Source organism: Dermacentor silvarum, chromosome 2, assembly GCF_013339745.2.
Source record: "Dermacentor silvarum isolate Dsil-2018 chromosome 2, BIME_Dsil_1.4, whole genome shotgun sequence".
NCBI classification, from domain to species: domain Eukaryota; kingdom Metazoa; phylum Arthropoda; class Arachnida; order Ixodida; family Ixodidae; genus Dermacentor; species Dermacentor silvarum.
Window position 1 is genome coordinate 10,105,334 of NC_051155.1, and position 25,890 is coordinate 10,131,223.

The window sequence follows — 25,890 nt, forward strand, 5'->3', positions numbered from 1 at the left end:
ACTCTCTCTCTCGTCCGTAGCTAGGGGCGCTGCGGTGCACAAGGGCGTTCGCGTCTCTCTCGCTCCCGACGTGCTCTCTCTCGTCCGTAGCTAGGGGAGCTGCGGTGCACAAGGGCGCACCTGTCTCTTTCCCTCTCGCTCCCGACGCACTCTCTCTCTCGTCCGTAGCTAGGGGAGCTGTGGTGCACAAGGGCGTTCGTTCCCGACGCACTCTCTCTCTCTCTCGTCCGTAGCTAGGGGCGCTGCGGCGCACAAGGGCGTACCTGTCTCTTTCCCTCTCGCTCCCGACGCACTCTCTCTCGTCCGTAGCTAGGGGCGCTGCGGTGCACAAGGGCGTTCGCGTCTCTCGCTCCCGACGTGCTCTCTCTCGTCCGTAGCTAGGGGAGCTGCGGTGCACAAGGGCGCACCTGTCTCTTTCCCTCTCGCTCCCGACGCACTCTCTCTCGTCCGTAGCTAGGGGAGCTGCGGTGCACAAGGGCGTTCGTTCCCGACGCGCGCTCTCTCGTCCGTAGCTAGTGGCACTGCGGTGCACAAGGGCGTTCGTGTCTCTCTCTCTTGCTCCCGACGCGTGCTCTCTCTCTCGTCCGTAGCTAGGGGCGCTGCGGTGCACAAGGGCGTTCGTTCCCGACGTGCACTCTCATCCGTAGCTAGGGGCACTGTGGTGCACAAGGGCATTCGTGTCTCTCTCTCTCACTCCCAACGCGCGCTCTCTCGTCCGTAGCTAGGGGAGCTGCGGTGCACGAGGGCGTTCGTTCCCGACGTGCACTCTCTCGTCCGTAGCTAAGGGAGCTGCGGTGCACAAGGGCGTTCGTTCCCGACGTGCACTCTCTCGTCCGTAGCTAGTGGCACTGCGGTGCACAAGGGCGTTCATTCCCGACGTGCACTCTCTCGTCCGTAGCTAGTGGCACTGCGGTGCACAAGGGTGTTCGTGTCTCTCTCTCGCTCCCGACGCACGCTCCCTCGTCCGTAGCTAGGGGCGCTGCGGCGCACAAGGGCGTACCTGTCTCTTTCCCTCTCGCTCCCGACGCACTCTCTCTCTCTCGTCCGTAGCTAGGGGCGCTGCGGCGCACAAGGGCGTACCTGTCTCTTTCCCTCTCGCTCCCGACGCACTCTCTCTCTCGTCCGTAGCTAGGGGCGCTGCGGTGCACAAGGGCGTTCGCGTCTCTCTCGCTCCCGACGTGCTCTCTCTCGTCCGTAGCTAGGGGAGCTGCGGTGCACAAGGGCGCACCTGTCTCTTTCCCTCTCGCTCCCGACGCACTCTCTCTCGTCCGTAGCTAGGGGAGCTGTGGTGCACAAGGGCGTTCGTTCCCGACGCACTCTCTCTCTCTCTCGTCCGTAGCTAGGGGCGCTGCGGCGCACAAGGGCGTACCTGTCTCTTTCCCTCTCGCTCCCGACGCACTCTCTCTCGTCCGTAGCTAGGGGCGCTGCGGTGCACAAGGGCGTTCGCGTCTCTCGCTCCCGACGTGCTCTCTCTCGTCCGTAGCTAGGGGAGCTGCGGTGCACAAGGGCGCACCTGTCTCTTTCCCTCTCGCTCCCGACGCACTCTCTCTCGTCCGTAGCTAGGGGAGCTGCGGTGCACAAGGGCGTTCGTTCCCGACGCGCGCTCTCTCGTCCGTAGCTAGTGGCACTGCGGTGCACAAGGGCGTTCGTGTCTCTCTCTCTTGCTCCCGACGCGTGCTCTCTCTCTCGTCCGTAGCTAGGGGCGCTGCGGTGCACAAGGGCGTTCGTTCCCGACGTGCACTCTCATCCGTAGCTAGGGGCACTGTGGTGCACAAGGGCATTCGTGTCTCTCTCTCTCACTCCCAACGCGCGCTCTCTCGTCCGTAGCTAGGGGAGCTGCGGTGCACGAGGGCGTTCGTTCCCGACGTGCACTCTCTCGTCCGTAGCTAAGGGAGCTGCGGTGCACAAGGGCGTTCGTTCCCGACGTGCACTCTCTCGTCCGTAGCTAGTGGCACTGCGGTGCACAAGGGCGTTCATTCCCGACGTGCACTCTCTCGTCCGTAGCTAGTGGCACTGCGGTGCACAAGGGTGTTCGTGTCTCTCTCTCGCTCCCGACGCACGCTCCCTCGTCCGTAGCTAGGGGCGCTGCGGCGCACAAGGGCGTACCTGTCTCTTTCCCTCTCGCTCCCGACGCACTCTCTCTCTCTCGTCCGTAGCTAGGGGCGCTGCGGTGCACAAGGGCGTTCGCGTCTCTCTCGCTCCCGACGTGCTCTCTCTCGTCCGTAGCTAGGGGAGCTGCGGTGCACAAGGGCGCACCTGTCTCTTTCCCTCTCGCTCCCGACGCACTCTCTCTCTCGTCCGTAGCTAGGGGCGCTGCGGCGCACAAGGGCGTACCTGTCTCTTTCCCTCTCGCTCCCGACGCACTCTCTCGTCCGTAGCTAGGGGCGCTGCGGTGCACAAGGGCGTTCGCGTCTCTCTCGCTCCCGACGTGCTCTCTCTCGTCCGTAGCTAGGGGAGCTGCGGTGCACAAGGGCGCACCTGTCTCTTTCCCTCTCGCTCCCGACGCACTCTCTCTCTCTCGTCCGTAGCTAGGGGCGCTGCGGTGCACAAGGGCGTTCTCGTCTCTCTCGCTCACGACGTGCTCTCTCTCTCGTCCGTAGCTAGGGGAGCTGCGGTGCACAAGGGCGTTCGTTCCCGACGCGCGCTCTCTCGTCCGTAGCTAGTGGCACTGCGGTGCACAAGGGCGTTCGTGTCTCTCTCTCTTGCTCCCGACGCGTGCTCTCTCTCTCGTCCGTAGCTAGGGGCGCTGCGGTGCACAAGGGCGTTCGTTCCCGACGTGCACTCTCATCCGTAGCTAGGGGCACTGTGGTGCACAAGGGCATTCGTGTCTCTCTCTCACTCCCAACGCGCGCTCTCTCGTCCGTAGATGGGGCACTGCGGTGCACGAGGGCGTTCGTGTCTTTCTCTCGCTCCCGACGCGCTCTCTTGTCCGTAGCTAGGGGAGCTGCGGTGCACGAGGGCGTTCGTTCCCGACGTGCACTCTCTCGTCCGTAGCTAAGGGAGCTGCGGTGCACAAGGGCGTTCGTTCCCGACGTGCACTCTCTCGTCCGTAGCTAGTGGCACTGCGGTGCACAAGGGCGTTCATTCCCGACGTGCACTCTCTCGTCCGTAGCTAGTGGCACTGCGGTGCACAAGGGTGTTCGTGTCTCTCTCTCGCTCCCGACGCACGCTCCCTCGTCCGTAGCTAGGGGCGCTGCGGCGCACAAGGGCGTACCTGTCTCTTTCCCTCTCGCTCCCGACGCACTCTCTCTCTCTCGTCCGTAGCTAGGGGCGCTGCGGTGCACAAGGGCGTTCGCGTCTCTCTCGCTCCCGACGTGCTCTCTCTCGTCCGTAGCTAGGGGAGCTGCGGTGCACAAGGGCGCACCTGTCTCTTTCCCTCTCGCTCCCGACGCACTCTCTCTCTCGTCCGTAGCTAGGGGCGCTGCGGCGCACAAGGGCGTACCTGTCTCTTTCCCTCTCGCTCCCGACGCACTCTCTCGTCCGTAGCTAGGGGCGCTGCGGTGCACAAGGGCGTTCGCGTCTCTCTCGCTCCCGACGTGCTCTCTCTCGTCCGTAGCTAGGGGAGCTGCGGTGCACAAGGGCGCACCTGTCTCTTTCCCTCTCGCTCCCGACGCGCGCTCTCGTCCGTAGCTAGGGGCGCTGCGGTGCACAAGAGCGTTCCCGACGCGCCTTCTTTCTCTCTCGTCCGTAGCTCTGGATTGCCCGAATGCGTTCGTTTCTCTTTCTTGACGCGCACTCTCTCTCTCTCTCTCTCTCTCATCCGAAGCTAGGGGCGCTCCGGTGCACAAGGGCATTCGTTACCGACACGCGCTCTCTCTCGTCCGTAGCTCTGGTTTACCCGAATGATCCCCCAGTGCTTCGCCTACTCATCGTGCATGTCGTGGATATGCGGCGATTTTTTTCTCTATGGAGCTTTTGCCAAGACCAAACCAATTTGACGTAAAATGCGGATCGTCGCATGACCGGGGGGGGGGATGTATAATCAAGGTTCCACTGTAAGTGAAGCATCGGGAAAAATTGCGAGAGTGCACCAGTCCATTTCTTAATCTGTCGTCCGTTTCATTTTTTCCGCCTAAAACCATTTCTAGTCGCAGACAGCCGTTGAAAGCAGCGCGCGAGTTTGGGATCGTTCTGCGCATGCTTTGAAGAGAGCAGCTGATGGCACACATGTCGAAGTTGAGAGGGGACGGCATTTCGGCTGGTGCAGCGCAAGCGGCATAGCAGTCTCTTGTGTCCATGTCTGCACGCCGATCTATCGAATTGGCTACCTAGGTGGCGTTATAATTTTTCCAACTTTATGGTGAACAAAGGTTGTCCGTAATACAGTAGAACCCCTCTGTTATGTTCCCGGGTGCTGTGTTTTCCCGGTTGTTGCATCGTTTTCGGCCGGTCCCAGCCAACTCCCATAGAATCCAATGCATTGGCAACTCCACTGTTGCGTTGCAACTTTGGGATCGTTCCCACATCATACGTTGCGAACTGCCACCTCGCGCCGGCCCGAGCGGCCATTTTGACTTTTTATGTCGCTTGGCTTGGTGGCTTGACGATGGCATTGGCCGCCCGAAGTGCCGGGGGCGACAACCGACATATTTTCGGTTGCCGCCAGCAAAAGTATGGCCCTTGAGATCCGTACGACACGTTGTGGCCCTAAAATTGGTTTTGGCTCATAAGTGTTCCGTATAACGTATTAAGTGTTCCGTATAAAGATAACGCCGTAGCCGTGCGCCGTATGCTGTATGCGTGAGTTAAAAGTGTGTGAGGGAACCGACGATCTCGTCTAAATGTCGCGTTGCAAGAAAGAACAGCAGGGAGGAAGCGCGCCTGAGGAACCGGCGAGGGAGGGATAGCGGGCGGCATTGTACTGTACTCTGGCATGAACTGCCAACTGTGCGGCGACGCACGGTCGCTCGAGCCCATATCTTGAAAGCGATCTGCATTGGGGGCAGAGTCTAGGTAGTGTAGGTCCGTCCGTGGGTGGCTCGTAGCTTTGTGCGCGCTGCGTGTTCTGGGCGCTCAGTTTGCGTTAAAGCGATAGACAACAGCATAAAGGTCACTTCGGTCACTTCTGCAGCGACACTTCCTCATGCCAGCGTTTGACAGTCATCAAGTGTGATGTGTTGACGTTTGCCTGTGGGCGCTGACAAAATGCTTGTTGATATAGCTAATACGCAAATCTTTACTTGTTACTAAGAAACTCTCTCTCTTATATGGACGATAAAACTACTATCCTTACTTTGCATAGCTGTCTACCAATTTGCTATTGTAATCGATGCTTCGGCTTTCGGGCAAAACTACAACTTTTCACATGTAAGAATTAAAATACATTGTGTGCAGTTCAACACTACCCCCAATGCTAAATTTTTCCCGTTTCTCGGCTCTTGCGTTTCCCGGCTCTGTCAGGTTTTTTTTATGGTCCCGTGAAAAACGCATCAGCGCGTTTCTACTGTTGGAGTGTTGGTTAATGTGTTTATTAACAACAAAAAGGGAAAACCATGACAATTTATCACTATGCTGGACTCCAGCACCTCAGGCACACAGCAAGTATCGTCTGTTACAACATGCTCCTTGTTGACACAACAGAAAGTTGAGTCAGCGCTGTGTTGTCGTTTTTCCTTCTTATTGCCCGCATCTTGTGTTGCGCTGTTACAAATCTTACGATGCATCCCAACCAACTGGCCCAATTTTGCCGCCTTGCTGACACAAGTCAGTGTTGGTGTCGACCTTTCTTTACACGAGCACCATGAAGTGTTGTGGGCTCAGAGCATTGGGCACTCTATCTAATCAGTGCCAGCATCTATACACGAGTTTTGAGTGTTAGGCAGGTGGACTGGGCATTTTGCTAGATGAGCGGAGGTACAAGTGTGAGAGGCCTGCAGGGTGCAGGCACAGAACCAAGTGCTTTTACTGCTGGTGTAAATTTTCGGCAGCAGTGCAATCGTGGACTTGTCTTGAAATGTGTTCCAACACCCATTAGTTTAGGCAGCTGCACTGTGCATGCTGCTCACGTTTATGCCTAGAGCCCCTTCCTCACACCAGTACGGAGGGGCTTTAGAAGGGGCCGGAAACTCCCTATACCTCCCATGGGACGCTCGGTCCCATGCCGATGCGTGGCGGCTGCCGGATATCCTACTGGAAATAATTCACAAACAAAACAATGCCTCCATGACGTCACTGCTGAGGTCACATGGTAGAGGGCACACAGCCGGGAGGGAGGTTGCCGCTGAAGCCCTTCTTTCCCACTTCGCATGCAAGCGGACCGAGTTCGTGCTCCCTTGCAGGTCCGCTGGCTGTGCGGCGAGATTGGCCAAATCGCGGAGCGTGTATTAGAAAGCGCTTTCTTCCTACCAGGTTTACCTTGCAAGCTGCTATTCATTTTCTAAACCCCTGAGACATTGCTCGTATGCACCAGTGCCAAGCAATTATAATGAATATTTATCTAGCAAACCGTTCTTAATTACCAATATTCGAGGTTAATATATTACATTTCGTCATTTCGTGAAAGTAGTCACTTTGAAAGTGCTAACTTGCGGCTACATTTAGGGCTACACTTCAACTAGTCCACAGATATAGTGGGGGGTACCATAAAGAAAATAACTTCCTGGCACCAACAATCGATACTTTTTTTGTGTGTTGTGAAGTGGATCAACTAAAACTAGCCGATTTCTCGGCGAGCCAAAACTCAACACAAGTAAATGTTGAACACATTCGGTAGTGGAATAAGACTGACCTCCACGCAGTGCGAAAGTGACAATCTACACAAGCAATTTTCATGCGCAACGGAAATTTGTACATAATGAGTGAAAATAGATTCCAGAAGATCCGAACCAATGCGAAAATGATTAACCACTACAGCTGAGTCTTTTTTAACCTTGGCTGTGCATGTCGACAAGGAGTGAACAAAATGTATAGCCCAAAAACACGCACTCAGGCCCTTCATTACAAGTACAGTGTAGACCACTTATAACGTAAGTCGCCAGAGTCGCGAATATCCGCACTATAACCAAAGCAACAATTTTCAAGGCCTGCACATATGCAAAACATGTGCACCGAGCCGCCACGCATATGTGACAGTCGAGGAATGCGGCTAGAATGTTTGCATTCAATCGACAGTCGAATCTCGTTAATTCGAACCAAATTACGCGGCGGCGCCTCCGACCGGCATTGCAAGTAAAAGCTTAGGAGAGACCACTCAATGTCGCGCGCGAACAAAAAAAAAGGAAAAACGCGGCAGAAATTCCACCCTCTCTCAAATGGCAAGGTCGCCAATCCGCCTTTTTCATTTTCCTGTGCTGCCCTCTGCCGCACGCCACCGAAAACGTTTTGGTAGGGTGCCGGGGCTTTCGCCGGTTGATTTGTGAACCTGCGCCCTTGTTGAGTGCGCATCAGTTGTGCATTTCGTGGATCGCGAATAATTATTAATGGCTTCTGCGGGGCAGCATGTCGTTCCTGGAAGCCATGTAGCACTCACCAACTATATATATAGGGTGAGCAGGCGTGATAGCGCTGTTTTGTTACGCTGAGTACCCTCTGCCGGCGCGGCTGCTTTGGAGTTTGTTGTCGCTAACTCCTGCACTTGCACCTCGCTTTTCTTTCAATTCTTTTTGCACATTCTTGAGACATTTTGCATAAACAAGAAGTTTTCGAGCGTGCAGCCTTCCGCGTCGGATTTAGCAGAGCGGTGCGCTTGTTTACATCGACAGCCACACATCGTTAATTGTTAGCGTCCAAAATTGGGAAAAGGTGCATTGCTGATATGAAAAAAAAAATGTCAAAACGTCGAATAAAACACATACCGGCTCATATGAGCCGCGTTATTCCACTGCGAGATGAGTCAGTATGAGCGCCTGAGCTACTCAACGGTGACTGTGATCCAGTTACAAATATTGGGCTGTTAATGTATTACTTATTCCCGCTTTTCTTGAACTTCATCATACTTAGTTTGCGCTTGTCATAAAGCATTATTAGAGAAAAATGTGCTCACATAAGCGCTCATTTAAAGGCCGTGTTGTTCTCCCGCAAAAACTCTGATGCCATCGCTGACACCGTTGGTATATAAATGAGCAAGGCGGCTGTTTATGCTGCTGTACCGAATGTACCGTCTCTTGTTTCGCGTTTGACGCAGAGATAAACAGTACATCTCGGCAATTAAATGCGTGAGCATACCAACACGTAGAAACCGACCCATCTACGTTGCGAATACAAGTGGCAAACTACGGGAACGGTGACCTATACAGATGTTGGCACAGCCGTTGGGCACAGCGCTGTGTCGCCGCTTGCAGATTATTGTGTACGCGTCGTGCGAAGCGAAGAGTAGTTTATTTCAAATCGCTAAGGCCAGAACTGAACTATAAAAGCAGTTTCCTTCGTCCTAACTTGCATACTTTTCAGTACAGGTCCGCCGATAGCGGGTGCACGAACTCGACGGAGCCAGGCCTAAGCTTCGCTGAAATCAACATTGGCTGAAACTTCATGTTCACGGCTTGAGAGGGTCGAAGCCTTGCGCATTTCAACCTTTCAACTTCGTAGGCATGTTTTGACTTACTTTGAGCGCGATTATTTATATATACCAATGAAGGCGTTGCGGCTATCGCATTATCGGTTCGACGGCCTATCGCGCGGGTTTCGATCGAACGATGGTATACAGGCACGGCGATTTTATCGGTGCCGTGGACATGAAAGCCCGTCGCAGTACCAAAGCCAGTCTTTCGCTACGCACGCTTTCAGTACAGCACTGACGAGCTACCAGTGGAGTTTCAACGCGGTACACGGCACGAGTTGTCAGTAGCGCGCGTCTGAGCGCTTTTTTTCGGGGTACGTTTCCCCGAGATGGGGCCGCACGGCCGCGCGCGCGACTCTTCCAAAACATTTAGCAACTAATCCGCCAGGGCAGGGCACATGCGCCGTCGGGCCGTGAAAAAGGCAGATTCTGCGTTGCGCCAGAACATGCGTGTACGTGCCGACGTCGCAGTCACGCTACCGTAGCCACGTGTAGAAAATGGCAGTGAACCCTTCTTTCTCCTTTATGCTTCCTCTACTTTCTAGTCACGTGTTGACCTTGCACGGTGCGGCTACGGCGCAGAGGGAAGCAGCGGCGCTGTCCCAGGCCGGCCAAACCCATTTTCCAATAACGGCAGAAACGAAACTTCGGGGGAGCTGGCGCCGGGCCGGCTGGAGCGGCGGCACCTGCACGATGGCGGGCGCGCACGGCGACAGTCGAAAGTGAGGGAGCTACGAGAGAGGGGAGCCACCGAAGCAGCGGAGTTGCCGAGGCAAAATCCGCTTCCCTCCCTCCCATTCCACCGTCTCCATGTGCGCCCTTCGCCGTGATGTACCAGCGCCGCCCGCTCCCTGAAGTTACGTTTAGTACCGTTATCGTGAAGCGAGCGTTGCCCGGCATTGGCAGTTTCGTGGCCCTCGCTCGCTATGGAAGTCGTGATATTTCACGACTCGCACTCAAGATTCTGGTTTCAGCCTCACTGGGTGTTTGTGAGCACCACGTGCCCTTCTCCTCCACTTTGTCTCTTTCTTCTTCGAGCACTCCTTGGGGCGCCTGTTTGAGGGGAGCATTCACCGTTCGCCGTACTCCCAGGCAGCCGCACTGTAACCGGTATTTCGTTTCCCGCGACTGCGCTATAAGCGATACGTGCATACATGGAGTGCTATGGGAAATTTAACGGGAGTCTGAAAAGACTGCACTATATCCGGTCCTGCACTATAAGCAGGTTACGTTATAAGTGGTCTATACTGTATTTCATGGGTGACAGATAGGCTGCCGTCATGAACAAGTCGAGCGACACTGCTCTGTCAGTTCACTAAGGCTTGCACAGAACTGGTTTACTCATGCAAAATGAATTCCTGCTCGGAAAATAGAGTGCAATACAGTTAAACCTGGATATAACGAAATTGACAAATTCCCGAAAAACTTCGTTATAAAGATGATTTCGTTATATGCAGGTTCGGCACGAAAATTCGAAAAATAAACGTTTACCGTATTTACTCGATTCTAACGCACCCTAAATTGTAACGCGCACCCGTTTTCCGTTTTCGACGAAGCACTCATCCTCGGAATGTCACACCAGGTACCGGATGCCTGGACGCGTGTCGTTTCGCACAAGCGCGAGGCATCGGAAACGAAGAGCGAGCGTCACGATGGTGTCGTATAACGTTACAGTAGAACCTCGCTGTTACGTTCCCGGGGGGCTGCGTTTTCCCGGCTGTTACGTCGTTTTCGACCGCTCCCGGCACAGTTCGCATAGAACCCAATGTATTGGTAACCCCGCTGTTGTGTCGCAACTGTGGGACCGTTCCCGCATCATACGTTGCGAACTGCCACCCCGCGCCGGCCCGAGCGGCCATTTTGACTTTTCATATCGCTTGGCTTGGTGGCTTGACGATGGCATTGGCCGCACAAAGTGCCAGGGGCGACAACTATGACGTATTTTCGGTTTCCGCCAGCAAAAGTATGGCCCTTGAGATCCGTATTTGCTATATAAAGATGGAGTCCATGACGCGTTGTGGCATTAAATTGGTTTTGGCTCGTAGATATTCAGTATTATAAGGGTACGGCCAGGCTAGCGGCAAAAAACGCGCGTCATGCAGCGAGCACCAAGTTGCCGCGAGGCCATCGTGGCACGCGCCTCGCCGCGCGATAAGGGGTGCGATCTTGTACGCGTTCCAAAATGGAACCGAGGCGGTCCGTTCCATCGAGCCACACACGATTGGTCAATTTGATCGTCACGGTTCAAATTGACCAATCGTGTGCGGCTCGATGGAACGGACCGCCTCCATTCCATTTTGGAACGCGTACAAGATCGCACCCAAGATCTCCCGCACTCTCCGAACGGGCGAGCAACACCGCGAGCGCTCGTTTCATGCGAGAGACGACGATCGTCAATTGAAAACCCGGCACGAAGCGGCGGCGTTCCGGTTGTGATGGCTCCGTGACGTCACCCTTGTCGCTCTTGATTGGTTCATCTCGCGGCACGCGGCATTTGCCGCAGAACCAATTTCGCGCGGCACGCCGCAAGACCCCCCCCCCCGATTCCTGCCGCTTTCGCCGCGCGCGGTACGACGCGTTGCTGCGCGTTTCTGCTGCGTGTTTTTGCCACTAGCGTGGCCATACCCTAAAGCCCAAGGGCGATAACGCAGTCGCCGCGCGCCGTATGCTCCATGTGCTAGTGAAAACGTGTGAGGGGAGCAGACGACAGCGTCTAAATCTCGCGCGATCAAGAAAAGCAGGGAGGAAGCGCGCCTTCTTTCGTTGCGCTCGAGGCACCGGTGAGGGAGCGAGGGGGAGGCATAGCGATCTGCGTTGGGGCAGAGTCAGTGTAGGTGTGTCGGCGGCTCGTAGCTTTCTGCGTGCTGTGTGTTCTCGGCGCTCAGTTTGCGTTGAAGCGATAGACAACAGCACGAAGGTCACTTCGCTCGCTTCTCCAGCGGCGCTTCCACATGCCGCCAGCGTTTGACAGCGCGTGTCCACGCTCATCGAGTCTGATGTGCCACACCGTGTACCAGCGCGTTGGCAACATCAGCTCGAAAAGGAGAGAGTGCCAGCTTGGCGGGCGACGCCAGCTGCAGCAAGCGGCAGGATCAGATTTGAATGAAGGGAGGGAGGGGGAAAGGTCACACCCGCGGCGGCAAGATCGCCGGGTCCAGGGATGCAGGGCCGCCTCGCACACGTGCGCTCGCTTCGCATTCCATCGCGGCGGAAAAGGTGCTTCCGGTTGCTGCTCGCGCAAAAATGACAAAATTTTTGACGAAATCTCTAGGTGGTCGGAGGGGAAAATTCGTTATATCGAGGGGGTCTCCCGCTGCCCCTTCGTTACGTAGAGGTCTCAAATACCTGTGCTTCTATGGAGTAACGGCAGGGAATCGAAAAAGTTCGTTATATCCAGGAATTCGTTATATGGAGGTTCGTTATAAGCAGGTTTAACTGTACTTGTGTTTACCCGTGGTCATTAGGAAACCTTAAAAACTTTGCAGAAATGGAATTCCTGGTGTTCGAACACCACAGAGCCATGCAAGACATGTGATGCCCTGATTTAGCCATCTTCGTCTAATGGTTGGTTAACCTGGTTTCCTGCGTCTTCCGTTCGTTGCACGCCCGATCAAGCTTCTCTATCTTTCCCCATCTTCACACTTGGAACGCCAACCAAAGCAGACGACCAAGTGAGATCTGGCTTGTGATATCGCTGAGCGAGTGGCAAGGGCAAGCGGAGGCAAGCTCGACGGACGCACGATGGCGACCACTTCTCGCGCTTCGCCCAATTTAAAATTCACAAAAAGAGAAATAAGAGACAACCTAGGACGTCCGGCAACTGCTAGGAGCGAGCACGTTCCTCGAAACCGAAACTAGCTTTACTTTCCGAGGGCTGGCTTTAGTTTATGCCTCTGCCCATCGGTCGTAATGCCCAGGGCTGCTATCGTGTGCATGTTTGAAAAGCCGACGTTCAGTTTTGCCTCACACGATAGGCCTAGGCCACGATATCGGCGCAACCTGGGTAATCGCACGAGACGAAACCGTAAGTCGGCTTTTCGAACGCGTACAAGATAGCAGCCGAGCTCACCTGTGAGCGCTGCAACAGGACGCTTGCACGCTGCTTGGATAGCTCTTTTGGTCCAAGACAAGCGGAAGTAGATGACGTCGCATCATGGCGCAGAGCTAGTGAAGCCCCGATCGCTCGGCAAATAAATTGAGCAGAAGCATGGCTAGGGAGCAGGGCAACTTGTCCGAAGCTGTCGCTTAAATTGTGGCGCGAATGTTTTACTGTAGCTGTGCCCTACGCATCTACACAGGGACCCTTTAAACTGTAAACCCGATTGGTATTCAGGACAGCTATGCTATTCATTTTCAGAGGGGAAAAAAAGCACTTGATTCTATTTGACAGACATTCTATCGATAAACATGCGAACCGAGTAGTTATCAGTGCCGGCATACTAATTTGGTGTTCCATTTAATAAGAGTACAGCATCTCGATTTGCCTAAGCTACAAGATTCTTTTATGTAATACCATTAGCCTCCTGAGCATATGCAACATTATGCACTAAATTTGGAAGAATACAAGCTTGTGTTAAATTTTTCGATATTCGATTAGATATCTACTCAATACTCGCACACCCCTGGCTTGAGGTATTGCACTTCTGATTAAAATGTTTCGACAGCTCTCATTTTTTTTTTGTGCAACCCGATTATAACAAAGTTGGTTCGACTATAATTTGTTTAGTCTGCATACAAGATGCCAATTGTGACCTCGTTTATGTGATGGGTACAGAGACTCGTCCTGCTTTTTAGTGCCGTTACACTGTTTTGCCGTGACTAATGTGGGGCCACGAACACTTTTAAGCCACATCTTGTGGCTTCTTGTGAATCATTTTCCATGTAGTGTCACGAGAATAAATAAACTTGATTCATTCATTCATTCCTGTGTGAATGAAATAGACTAATGGCCGACTCCATTCGGACACCACAAGTGAGCAAGAACACGTAGCACAACCCATCTGGAGGATGCTGGAGAAGGCACTCACCGTCACCGAACTGTCCCGTTGTCTCCGCAGTAGTGTTCATGAAGGCCTGCAGCTGAATGGTGAGCACATCCAGGGTGACATTTGCACCCACGTAGACGGGCTGCTTCACGTTGCAGTGGTAGGAACGATCCTCGGGCACACTGTACAGCACCAGCGTGTTGTTCTCCACCGTCACGTGCTCCACTGCATGGACACAACGTCTTGAGCTAGAGGGTATCACTTTAGGGGGACAAGACATCACCAAAGTCTGTGGCAACCAACTAGACAAACAATAACACGACGGTGACAGCAGCACGTGCCTACACGCCAGGAGCGCCTTTTCTTGCTAGCATCTTGACAGTCACAGAAAAGTTGATGCGTCGCTACACGCGGACCTGCTCGTGCCAGATATTGGACACGAGGACAACCAGAATGGAAAGTATCGGGGCACTGATATATGATATCGGGAAGGCACTACATGATCTTCATTATTTGGCAACCAGCACTCAATATAAACACCCGGGTATTTCTAGAGGCACCCTGAAAATGGCCAAAAATTGTTATATAACATTCACTCATGCAAGGCCCACACTTGGTTACACTTTACTGGGTGTGGGTCTTACACAAGGCAGACTTATAGTTTCTTACCGAAGCCTCGAATTGCACTTGGACTGCTATGCAAAATACCAATCAGAGGTGGTCAACGATGAACACATTTACAATCGGCAACAGATTTTCAGGACAGGGACAATGCCGCGAAAATGTCCACATAAACAAATCGCGATAGGTTTTATAGAGCGCCAGAACAGCAGAATATTTAGTTTAATGGAGCCCAACACTAGGCATAAGCCTAAAGTTTACTTGAAATTTCGCGATGGCTGTGGCCATTGATGCATTCACCGTTCGCACAACTCGAAGTGCGTCATGGCACATTCCATAGGCAGAACAGAAGCGGAGGCAAAGAGGCTGCTTGCTCCCCCACTGAAATGTTGCATGCGCTCGGAGAGCAAGTACGAGGGCAAAGGTGCAGCGTGCGCCTAATTCCAGTGATTAAAACGTCAACTTTGCTGTCAGCCACCACTGCTACTCCACATTGAACCAAAATAAAAGGATATCCTTAACACTTGTGAAAGTTGGCATGGACTCATCGTGAAAGAAGGCATGCAGACATGTCGCAACACATGTGGCTACGGCGTCTGGTCCTCTCTTGTGTCTGCACGATGAAATCATCACACGACTTCCTTCACTTTTCACGCAGATCGAACTGCTCTCTGTTCTGCCATCGGATCACAGTGCACATGTTCACCCATTGGAATGCAGCTACTCTTGAGAGAGCCCTTTAAGGACACTTTCGAGTGCTAATGTTCGCCCAATAGAATGTGCGCGCCATTTGTGAAATGCAGAGCGTTGCAGCATCGATCCGGTGCATGTGCGCTACTGGTGAAAACGAGGACGAGCTCGGCGCTACAAAAAAGGATCATCGCGCATTCCGAGGACCAAAACAAGGCAAGTTTCCCCTTGGGAAGAACGAAGTTCTGGAATATGTCAAGAGGCTCCGGAGTCGAGGCTGTGCAGTGTCCCACAGCCAGAAATCCCGGCATTCCTGCTTGCGATTTTAAAGCCAGTAGCAGTTGGACGACTAGACTGATGGGCCGAAATGGGCTGTGCCTTAGAAGGCGCATGACGCTATGCATAACGGTTGCACGAGGGACTGAAATCAAAATACAAGATTTCCAGTCTGTCATTGTTCCGACAGGAAAAGCAGATCCTTCTCTCTCAGATTGGGAACACCAATCGGGTGGTTCTGAACTTGGACATGTCACGAAGCAGCACGGTGGAACTGAACGGTGCAAGAAGTGTGCACGTCAAGACAATGGGTGCCAAAAAACGGTGCATGGTGATGTTGGCAGTAACAGCCGATAGCAGGAAGCTGCCGTTTGTCGTTTTCAAGAGGAAGACGCTTCCCAGGAACTCTTGCCGCTGGTATCCATGTGTGTGCTCAGGAGAAGGGCTGGATGTTGGCGGAGCTGATGATGGACTGGTTGACATTTTGGGGACGGTGTCCGGAGGCTCTCCTGCTGTCACTGCTCGTCAACCGTTTCTGCGGTCGTTTGGAGAAGGGGATCCCAAATGAAAGCGCCTGACGTCCGTGCTGCAGCCCCTTGATCAATAAACCTCTGAAGGACAATGTGCGGTGGCCGAGGGAAACCTTACTCCAGCAGGCAAAACAAGGAGGCCATCTGGAGGGATTTCAAAAAGCAGCTTCGCAAATGCCAGAAATTCAAACAGCCTGGACGGCACAAAAGATGATGTACTGTGGACCAACGACAACGAAGCAACAGCAGCGAGCAACGTCAGTGAGGAGAGTGATGAGAGTTGATAGAAAGAGCACCAACAAATGGCCGGCTAGTGACATGAATAATAACAAAAAAAGTGGTTACATATACAGTTAAACCTGGACATAACGAAATTGACAAATTCCCCAAAAACTTTTGTTATAAAGAGGATATCGTTATATGCAGGTTCGGCACGAAACTTCGAAAAAAGAGCTTACCGTATTTATTCGATTCTACGCGCCCTCGATTATAATGAGCACCTGTTTTCCGTGACCAAAAAAAAGAGGGAAAAAAATCCTTTACACTACCACGGACCTCATGCTTTTATACAGAAATACAACTATCGCTCAAGATTTACTTCCAATACACTAAAGTTGCGATGAACAAAAAAGTTGCAGTTTCGGCCGAAAGGCGAAGCATCGATTGCGACAGCAAATTAGCAGACAGCTATACGAAGTAAGGTAGTAGTTTTATTGGCTGTATAAACTTGTAAACATTCGCTGTTTAACTAAATTGGTAGACTAATGCCTAAGCACACGTACTACAGCACATGGTCGAAGCTACGGGAGCTAGGCTCGAAGTGCGTAGGAGGCAGCCATATTGAAATGCCGATGGCAATATGGTAGCGCAAATTTATAATCGTACTCGATTCTAACGCGCAGGCAATTTTTGGAACGCTGAAAAAAAAAAAAAAAAAAATCTCTTTGGCAACATCAACTTGAAACGGACAGTGCCGGCTTGGCGGGCTAGGGCAGCAAGCGGCGGGATCAGGTTTGAATGAAGGGAGGGGGAAGGTCACGCCCGCGGCAGCAAGATCGCCAGGTCGAGGGATGCAGGCCCGCCTCGCACGCGTACACACACGTGCACTTGCTCCCGCCTCGCAGCCGCCGTGAATTCGAGCGTGCCCAGCGCGACGCCGCCACTTCGCATTCCGTCACGGCGGAGAAGGTGCTTCCAGTTGCTGTTCGCACAAAAATTACAAAATTAGGGGCGAAATTCGGTATTCCGAGGGGTCTCCCGCTGCCACTTCGTTACACGTAGAGGTCTCAAATACATGTGCTTCTATGGAGTAACGACGGAGAATAGAAAAACTTCGTTATATCCAGGAATTCATTATATGGAGGTTCGTTATAAGCAGGTTAAACTGTACAGTGGAATCCGAATTATACAACTTTGAGGGGACCACGCAAAACCGTCGTGTAATGCGGGTGTTGTATAATCGAAAAAACTAAGAATATCGGCAGCGACGCTCAGTCTTGTCCAAAAAAGGGGTACGGACCGCCTGAATAAGCCCGCGGCACGAAGCTGCGCTGCTTCCAAGGAAGGTAATCACATTATTTTAAAAATTTCCGTATTTGTAACGAGAGTTTTCTTTTAATTATTTTCGTTACCTGAACTCTATCCTTGCGTTACATTCTAATAACGGCAAAATTGACCATTTTAAAACAAATATTCTAAATCCCGCGATTTTTAGCGTTAAGTTGGCAACCTGTAACTTTACGTCTCGATCCAACCCACAGACAAGTCGACCGAAGTCGGAACTTGTTTTTGGTTGTAATCGACGTTGTTTTCGGTGTGCTTGTGACTAGTTATGGTGCTGTTGCACCCTACAGCCTTTTGCAGATTAACTGTTCATTTGCGACGTTATGGAGACGCAGTGCATTCGTTACGACGGTCGCTTCAAGAGACAAGCAATTTTGATGGCCATGGAGCTGGGAAAGTCTGCCGCGGCGCGGTGTATCGATGTCAAGGAGTCTACGATTTGCAGATGGCGGGACCAGCAGCAGGCCCACTTTAAATGCGAGGCCAGGTACTGACCCCGAATGAAATGATAGTGCGGTCTTTTAAAAAGTACTTAAAGGGATACGGACACAAAAGTTGGCAGGTGGTGTTTTGCGTCGGAACAAATATTGAACTGTTGAAAATGACGAATACAAAAAGCTGCTTTGAAAAAAAAGAACGAGAAACATCTTTTTTTTTTTTGCGATTTTCTGTTGCACCTTTCCTCCAAGCGGCCGCCGGCATAAGCTGAAATTTGACGTCATAACACCCACCTCTGCATTTGTTCAGTATTATTATATTGAGTGCAGTCAGAAGAAAAAAAAATGTGGTGTAACCTACAAAAAACCTATTTTCCCCACGGTATGGCTTATGCACATACACACAAACCGCCTGCCCCAGTTGTTCCAGCAGTGGCACAAAATGCGACACGGCTGTATACGCTGCAACCTACCAGGCTTTGCAGCATGTGGGAAGAGGGCCGGGCTGGTGGTGTAGTCGACGGTGACCCTGTGCAGGTAGACGGTGCCATTCTTGGCAAACACCAAGGAGAGGCTGTTGTTGCCAAAGCGCAGCACAAGGGACTGCTCGCCAAGGGAAGAGCTGCAGCTGCTGCGTTCGCGGTCGACCACCGTCTCATTGTCCAGGACCAGGATGGCTTCCCTCACCTGCTGGGAGAGCAAGCAGCAGCTCAGAGTGCGCTACACAAGTCGCTCGACAATTTTCGTATTGGTAAGCTTGTCCATTTCAACGGGGACACAAAGGCTTGCCTATATGCAAAGCATTGAGCACGCAGTTATCTGAACACTGCTGAAAGTTTGCCTTGTACACACACACACACACACACACACACACACACACACACACATCAGGGGGCTATTCTGCAAGGCCTAAGGACCTTGGTGCGTTCCGTGGCTCAAAAGAAAACTGGACATCACTGCACTTTGGATCGCACAAACTTAAATGCAGGCCAGTGCTATGTCATCTACACCGTGTGGTCATGTGCTATTCCCAAGGTCGCTGCCATTGTCACCCACAGCCGTGACGTGGCTCACCACACATAGTGGCTATGGCATTGCTGCTCAGGTGGAGTGCTCGGTGGGGGTCAAGTGCAAAAACGCTCGTGCACTTAGACTTAGGTGCACATTAGAAAACACCCGGGTGGCCATCAAACTTAATCACTAGGCCATGCATGGTGGTTTTGGCACGTAATTTAGTTTTATATGGCTCATTTTTTTGTCAATTAAGTGCAAGATCAGCAGCCTATATTCTGCTAAAAATCACCTTAAAGGACCCCTCGCCAAGCCCCATTGCAAATTTTAGTTATCCTATCTATGGATTGTTGTACCAAAATAAGTTTTTCCGACCAGTTTATTATTGGATGCTCTCAGCAAGGTCACTCAAGGCCATTTTCAAATTTGTCATGTCACCATAAAAAAAAAATTCCCGTTTACAAATCCAGCAAAATGATGCTGCAAGAACCCTTTGAGGGTCAATACCATTCTGTGTGGATACAAGGAATCTTGTTTTTTGCTCCATAGTCTGTTTTTCATTTAACGGCTTTTTTAAGCTGGGATTTCAGTGACCGCTCGCGGATCGGTACGTTGGACAATTAGTTTTGCTTTCGTCTCAAGGGCTGTTTCCGTTCGCTGCCCTAGTAAAAACTTATGTCTATCTGGTTTCTAACCTCTCAGAGGGTGACCACTAGAAGTTTGCTCGTCTGTTGCTCACAGGGGCATGACTACATCTGTTCATAGCCGGGCGCTGGTACGTATATACAAACGATGCTGCCATGCCCAGATTTCTTTTCTGAAGACTCGACTCGCAAAAACTGATTGCTCCTTAGTGATGGAACGAAGAACTACTGCAAGTTGCCGACTCCTTTGGTTTATTCTACATATGGTTTCGATTACGCTATAAGTTGTGCGCTGCTGCAAGTGAGTCGAGTGGCGATTCTTCCGGTGCAAACTACTTACTACCCAAGCACCCCCCAAATCAGAATATGTCTAATTCAGTGCACTAATTTTTTTGGTTCTTACTATAACAGGGTATTCATACCAGCCAAGTTCGACGAAACCAAATCCGGGAGATCTTCCGAATGGGGGGGGGGGGGGTTACTTAAAGAATTTTATGCAAATAACATTTATTTGTACTTTGTTTAATAAACATTGAAAGCACGTGCATTTACCTTCACATTTATATACTGCATGAGACTAAACTTATTGGCACTCAAACATACAAAAAACAGCCGATTTCCCAGTGGTAAGGAAAAAGTTAGAGGGTTAAAAATGAAGTACTTAATGAAATTTAAAATAAAACAATTCCTTGGTTTTTGTGATAAGCTAACTTCGGAGTTGGAAAATAGCCAGTCTGTATACCCTATGTAGTGAAGGCTCACATTTAAGGCGAGTCGCAGGATAATGTGGGCATTGCCCTCCACATGCCAGAAGCGCAGCTCATTGGTGCAAGCTGCTCCTGGACATGCCTTGACCAAAGGAGGTGTCATGCACCAGAGCAGCCAGGGACCCTCATCACACGAAATAAAAACTCCCCGTATTCTCTTCAACCAAGTGGTGCATTCCCAGAGAGCGTGCCACAATGCTGCTAGACCCGCATTTGTGCATGCCATCTTCTGGTTGCGATTGCGATGCTTCGCCTTGAAATTGCAGCCATTTTCGCAGTACTTTGCAGACACGACAGTGCGTGAAGCATGCTCGTCTATTTAAAGAACGGCCAAACCTTCAATGCGCTGCCGTCGAGCAACATTGCCGAATACTGTCAACTACAGTCGAACACACTTGCAACAATATTCAAGTGCCACGAAAATTCCATTGTTATAACCGGGTGACATGACATGGCAGAGCTGGTGCGAGAAAATAGCAGGCTCCACCTTCCTCCATCCGGCTGCCGATTGTGTTGACTCGTTTAACGACGCTTCCTGCGCGCTCTGATCGCGTGTGACAAGTCGCGGCTGTCGATCGCTTTGATGCGGATAAGTTCCGCTGTCACTGGCTAGGAGCTGGCGCGATGCGCGAAATCCGCCACCTCATCTTCAAGTTCAGGGTGCACCGCGCGGCGCCCGCGAAAAGAAGTCTTCCGAGCGTTGCAAACAGACAACTTGGCTTTTTGCATCCGCCAGTATCAGACGCTTTTTTCGGAAATGCCCAAGTGCCGCTGCGCAGACATGTTTCCGTTGATTTCCACGTATTCAATCACTTGAATCTTGAACGCCGCGGCGACCTGATGTCGAGTACCAGCACTCATTCTGTAGGTGGTCGCCAAATCAATTCCAAGAACAACAGCTGCAGCCTAGAATAAAGACGAAAAAGAGAAGAAGGCGTCGGCCGAACAGCGTCGGGTGTCGGTCAAGATGGAGGCGATAACGATGCAGATGCCAAAAGGTCAGCGGCTCCCACATCTTGCTAGACGACAATTGAGATTGTGCCAAGCACAGGTATATAAGTCGAGGAGTGACCTTTTAGCAATATTTTGAAAAAAAAAAAAAAAACTCAAACTATATTCTGCACCATACGGTATGGTTGGGTTCTGGAGACGAATCTAGTTATATTATCGCGAGAGCGTTAAGGGCCCTGTGTCGCAGAAAATCCGGTGTCGGTGTGGATGTCGGCGCCCCTAGCGGAGAAAATCCTCCCTAACCACCCAGACCACATGGCCCTCCGCATGGCGCAAGGTGTTAGCGAAGGAGAAAATCGTCCCGAACCACCCTAACCGTGCAGGCCCTCCACGTGGTGCGAGGTTTTCGCGAACAAAAATTTAATTTCTCACAGCGACATCTGTCAGAAAAATAGTAAAGTATGACTTAACCACAACCTACAGGCATGATGGCATCGGACTGTTATTCGAATGTACGAGAAAACAGTTCTGTTACGAGGAAACTCGAACACAAACCTGTTTTCCAGCCGTTCTACCATACCAACTACGGCACGTTCAGGTAGTTTACTTGCAAAAATGCTATCCAGATGGCGCTCGCATCCTCGGCAGGTCAATTTGGGACTTTGCCTGACTAATGCGTTTTGGACACGCACGTGCGCGTGGGGGGGGGGGGTGGAGTGAAATAAAAAAGGTCTAATGAAATAAAAAAAAAGGTCCAATGAAATAAAAAAAGGTGCTAGGGTCTTTACATTTTAATAAGAACACTTATACTGCCCCTGGAAAAATGTCTTCCCTATCATGCATTTGTTTAAAAGTGAAGCCAGCTTTACAGGGATCAGTGTAAGCTCGGTCTTTGTAAGCTGGCTTTCCCTTGTCAGTGTTGCAATGAAGCCTACTCGTAAAGAAAAATGCAATGCGAACGGGGCCCGATAACGCTATCACGTTCCAGGCAAAGCTTGGGTGTCCTCCAATTTTTTTCATTGGGAGGACAATTTTACTTCGTTATAATGAGGTTTGAATTCATGAATCTATAAAAATGTCAACAAAAATTTCACTGGCTTAGTTATACAGTTCAACCTGCTTATAACGAACCTCCATATAACGAATTCCTGGATATAACGAAGTTTTTCGATTTCCCGCCGTTACTCCATAGAAGCACATGTATGTGAGACTTCTACGTAACGAAGTGGCAGCGGGAGACCCCCCTCAAAAGAACGAATTTTCCCCGCTGACAACCTAGAGATTTCGCCCCAAATTTTGTCATTTTTACGCGAGCAGCAACCAGAAGCACCTTCTCCGCCACGAAGGAATGCGAAGCAGCGGCGTCGCGCTTGGTGTGCTCAAATTCACAGCGACTGCGAGGCGAGCGCATGCGCATGCTGTGGGAGCGTGCGCGAGGCGGGCCTGGATCACTCGACCCGGCGATTTTGCCCCGCCGCGGGCGTGACCTTTCCCCCCCTCCCTTCATTCAAACCTCATCCCGCCGCTTGCTGGCCTAGCCCGCCAAGCCGGCACTCTCCGTTCCCCATTGATGTTGCCGAATGAAGTTTTTTTTTTTTCCACGCGCTGGCAGCGCCACTTTTGGTTACTGTGCAAGTCTGCACTTCACTTAACTAACCTGACACTAGGTGACAATATATGACACCATCATGTCGCTCGCTCTTCGTTTCCGACGCCTCGCGCTTGTGCGAAACGACACGCGTCCACGCATCCAGTACCTGGTGTGACATTCCAAGGATGAGTGCTTCGACGAAGAAACGCAAGATATTGAACTTGTCTGCAGTTCGCTTTGAAGATAAGCCCGCACGGGCGCACACTTTTTCCACATCGCAGATCGCTTTCACGATGAGGCGGCCACCGCCAAAGTAAACGCCTCCCCTGCCGTGCCTAGCGCAGAAGCGTGCTACCGCCCCCCCCCCCCTTCTCCCTGACGCGCGCGAGATTAGACAGTTTTAGTTTAGCGCGCGCAAAGGCCTTGCGCACGAAACGCGCCAGTGGGGGCACGACTGCGCATGCGCTGAACCAGAGTCCTTCCATGCTTTTCTGGTCACGAAACTGCCGCCTCAGTTTCATATAGAGCCAGCGCCCGCTGCTAGAGGAGCGACCGTGCATGGGAGGGCATGCGAACGCTGCTACCGCTGTGGTTGTGTGTGGGGCAGCCTCGGTTACAGTGTACTAGAAGGTACACTGTACCTCGGTATTCTAGCTTTCTCAACTTCCATAACCGTCGGTTTACTTTCACGTAACTATTTTTAACATTCCACGTGCTTAAATAACTGCCTGATTGCGTCTTCTGCCATGATATGAGCGCCCGGGACGAAAAAAAAGCTGCTCATAACATGGAGCTTGCGGCGGTCTCGGACCAAAAAAAAAAAAAAAAAATTCTGGGATTTTGAGTCAGAACCGCCATACGATTATGAGGCACGCCGTAGTGGTGGACTCAGGATTAATTTTGACCACCTGGGATCCTTTAAAATGCACGTAAATTTAAATAAACGGGTGTTTTACATTTCGTCCCCGTCGAAATGCGTCCGCTGTGCACGGCCGGGCGGTCTCGGTCCATATTTCTTCGTCATCGCCGTTCGCCTCAACACTTCGGTAGGCTCCGCTGTTTAATATTTGCCTGAAATTAGACACCGCGCATTCGCACAAAGCGCCAGTGGTCCCACTTATCACCAGATGAAACCTATGGGCTGTTGCACCCCCGCAAGTAAGCGCCAACTCTCCGTTGCGCATAGCGTCAGATTGTTCACCGAGCACAGCTGTTCACTTTCTGTTAAATTGTGGGCAGTATCTTATCCGGAGATCAAAAGTATGAAATTGTTATTGCAAAAGACTGCTTCTGTAGAATGCTTAATGACAATGAAAAGGAAATTGAGCTGCTCCGAGCGCTTCAGATTTCTCTGCAAAACGATGCCATTTCTGAATGAGATTTAGGTAGGATAAATGCAAGACAAAATTCACTACTAGATGTCTTCGGTGCGACTTTTAGCAACGGATTAAGGCGAACGTGAAGTGTTAGGACCTGCACAGTTGAAACTAACTGTATTGTAATTAGGCAATTGCCTTAGCAAGCAGTCTTTTAGAAGCGTCAGTAAGCCCAACACTTATTCAAGCTGCTCGTGGTTTCGACGCAGAAGCGATGAGACTAGGTATTTTGGTTCTTAATGCGCAACTATTTACAGGATGTTAAAATGTTGTAATCAGCGGTCCTGATATTCTTATCATGGTCGAAAAAAAAAAACTGCTTTATAATTCGATTAAGAAAAGAAATAAAACGTGTTGGTGCAAGAACAACATGCAAGCATGATCATTTATTTATCATGCAAAATAAGTGGAGCGAAATACAAACAGCACAAAGAGGTGTCCGGTCATGAATGTTCCACCATTCACAATGCAAGAAGTTGTTAAAAGCACTGATATAATAAGCATAAAGAAAAAAACATCAAACGTGAGAGATATGTATTAAGGGGCAGGAAACAAACACCAGCAAACGAATGGCAATAAATGCACAATGCATAAGATTGTTTCTATAAACAAGAAAGTGTAAAGCATAGGCATTTCATAACACATGGCAAAACAACTCAAATGAACACAAGTAGCCACATCACAAATACAGCAATTAAAAAAATATGGCTGGTTAGAGATACCACTATTCCACTTCTTCAGCTGTTACTTAAACATGCACACACAACTTGCTCAACAAATCATAATGCAAATATAGGTTTGGGCTTCGTGAGGTACGCTGGAAGGCCTTCAAAAATCCTTGGAATGGCTTTAGTCTTCAGCGTCGGCTGCTCACGCTCCAGGGACACGGCGTCGCCGTTGATGTTGAAATTGTACGCAGTGACGATGTCGGAGGCGTCGAAATGTTTCGCGCATTCGAAGTTAAAACCGCCACCTTCCTGCCGCGGTATGGCCCACTTCCATTTCTCGCGCAGCTCCTTGTCAATAGGCAAACGGAACAACGACACCTTTTCGGTCGTGCCCTTGTAGCCGGAACGGCAACCCGGCACGCAACACGTGTTCGGCATCGTTGTCCCACCCCGCCACTTCAACTAAACAGTCCAGCACTCGAAAAATAGCGCAGCACATGCACAGAACGAACCCGATCACTCAGCTCGCCTCGCACTGCGCAAGCGTTTCGGTACGCGAACGATGCCCTCCGATGCGTAGTGGCGCCGCGTCGCGGCAGCTTTGGGCAGTGTATGAACTCTCCCATAGCGTGACGGCGGAGTTTCGTGACCAGAAAAACAGTGGAAGGACTCTGGCTGAACCTATGAGAGATGCGTGCGTTTGCGCGCTGGGATACGCGGGCTAGTTCTCCGGGCTTGCGTTGCGCTCGCTACAATCGTTGCGTACCCTACCGGCGGCCCTCTCGCAAGATCTCGCGCTGCCGTGAGCTTAAGAACATGGCGGCGACCGACGTCAAAACAAGCGGGTCAGTGGTCATGGCAGCGAGCAAATCCCGCGTGCATTTCGGTATCGCCCTCGATTTGGAGCTCCTTGCCTACGTGAGGAGCTTAAATCCATTCGCGGACCCTGTGCAGTGGGCCGCGATCGCTGCAAAGATGCAGGATATCACTGGGATGCCGTTTATTGCCCGGAATGTCCGCAGTCGAACGGAGCTCCTGCTATCCTATTACGCTGCGAAGGACATAGTCAACCTGAGAAAGTTCCGAGTGCGACTGCGTGAATTTTTGTTCGGCAATTGCTTTCGAATTTGCGCACCACACGATTGTTTCACCATCTGTTTGGATAGGCGAGCCGCCGGAGCAAAAGGCACAGTGCATCACGGCCGACCACCATCACTTTTTGAGCACTGCATATTTTGTAGGGGATCAGCAGCAGACGAACAAGTTCACTCAGATCCCGTTTC

At 51.3% G+C, this 25,890-nt stretch overlaps 1 protein-coding gene across 2 annotated transcripts in view; it reads right to left on the minus strand.

Annotated features, from left to right (window-relative positions):
- Positions 1-25,890, minus strand: part of LOC119441315 (lysosome-associated membrane glycoprotein 1) — a 55,632-nt gene that overhangs the window by 17,374 nt on the left and 12,368 nt on the right. Inside the window, exons 3-4 of one of the 2 annotated variants that reach the window (XM_049661148.1) lie at positions 18,073-18,289; positions 13,525-13,707 (exon numbers count right to left, since the gene is read on the minus strand). In XM_049661148.1, coding sequence (XP_049517105.1) covers positions 13,525-13,707; positions 18,073-18,289 — 400 coding nt within the window. The remainder of the gene's footprint in view (positions 1-13,524; positions 13,708-18,072; positions 18,290-25,890) is intronic. The other variant, XM_037705939.2, reaches the window with a different exon arrangement.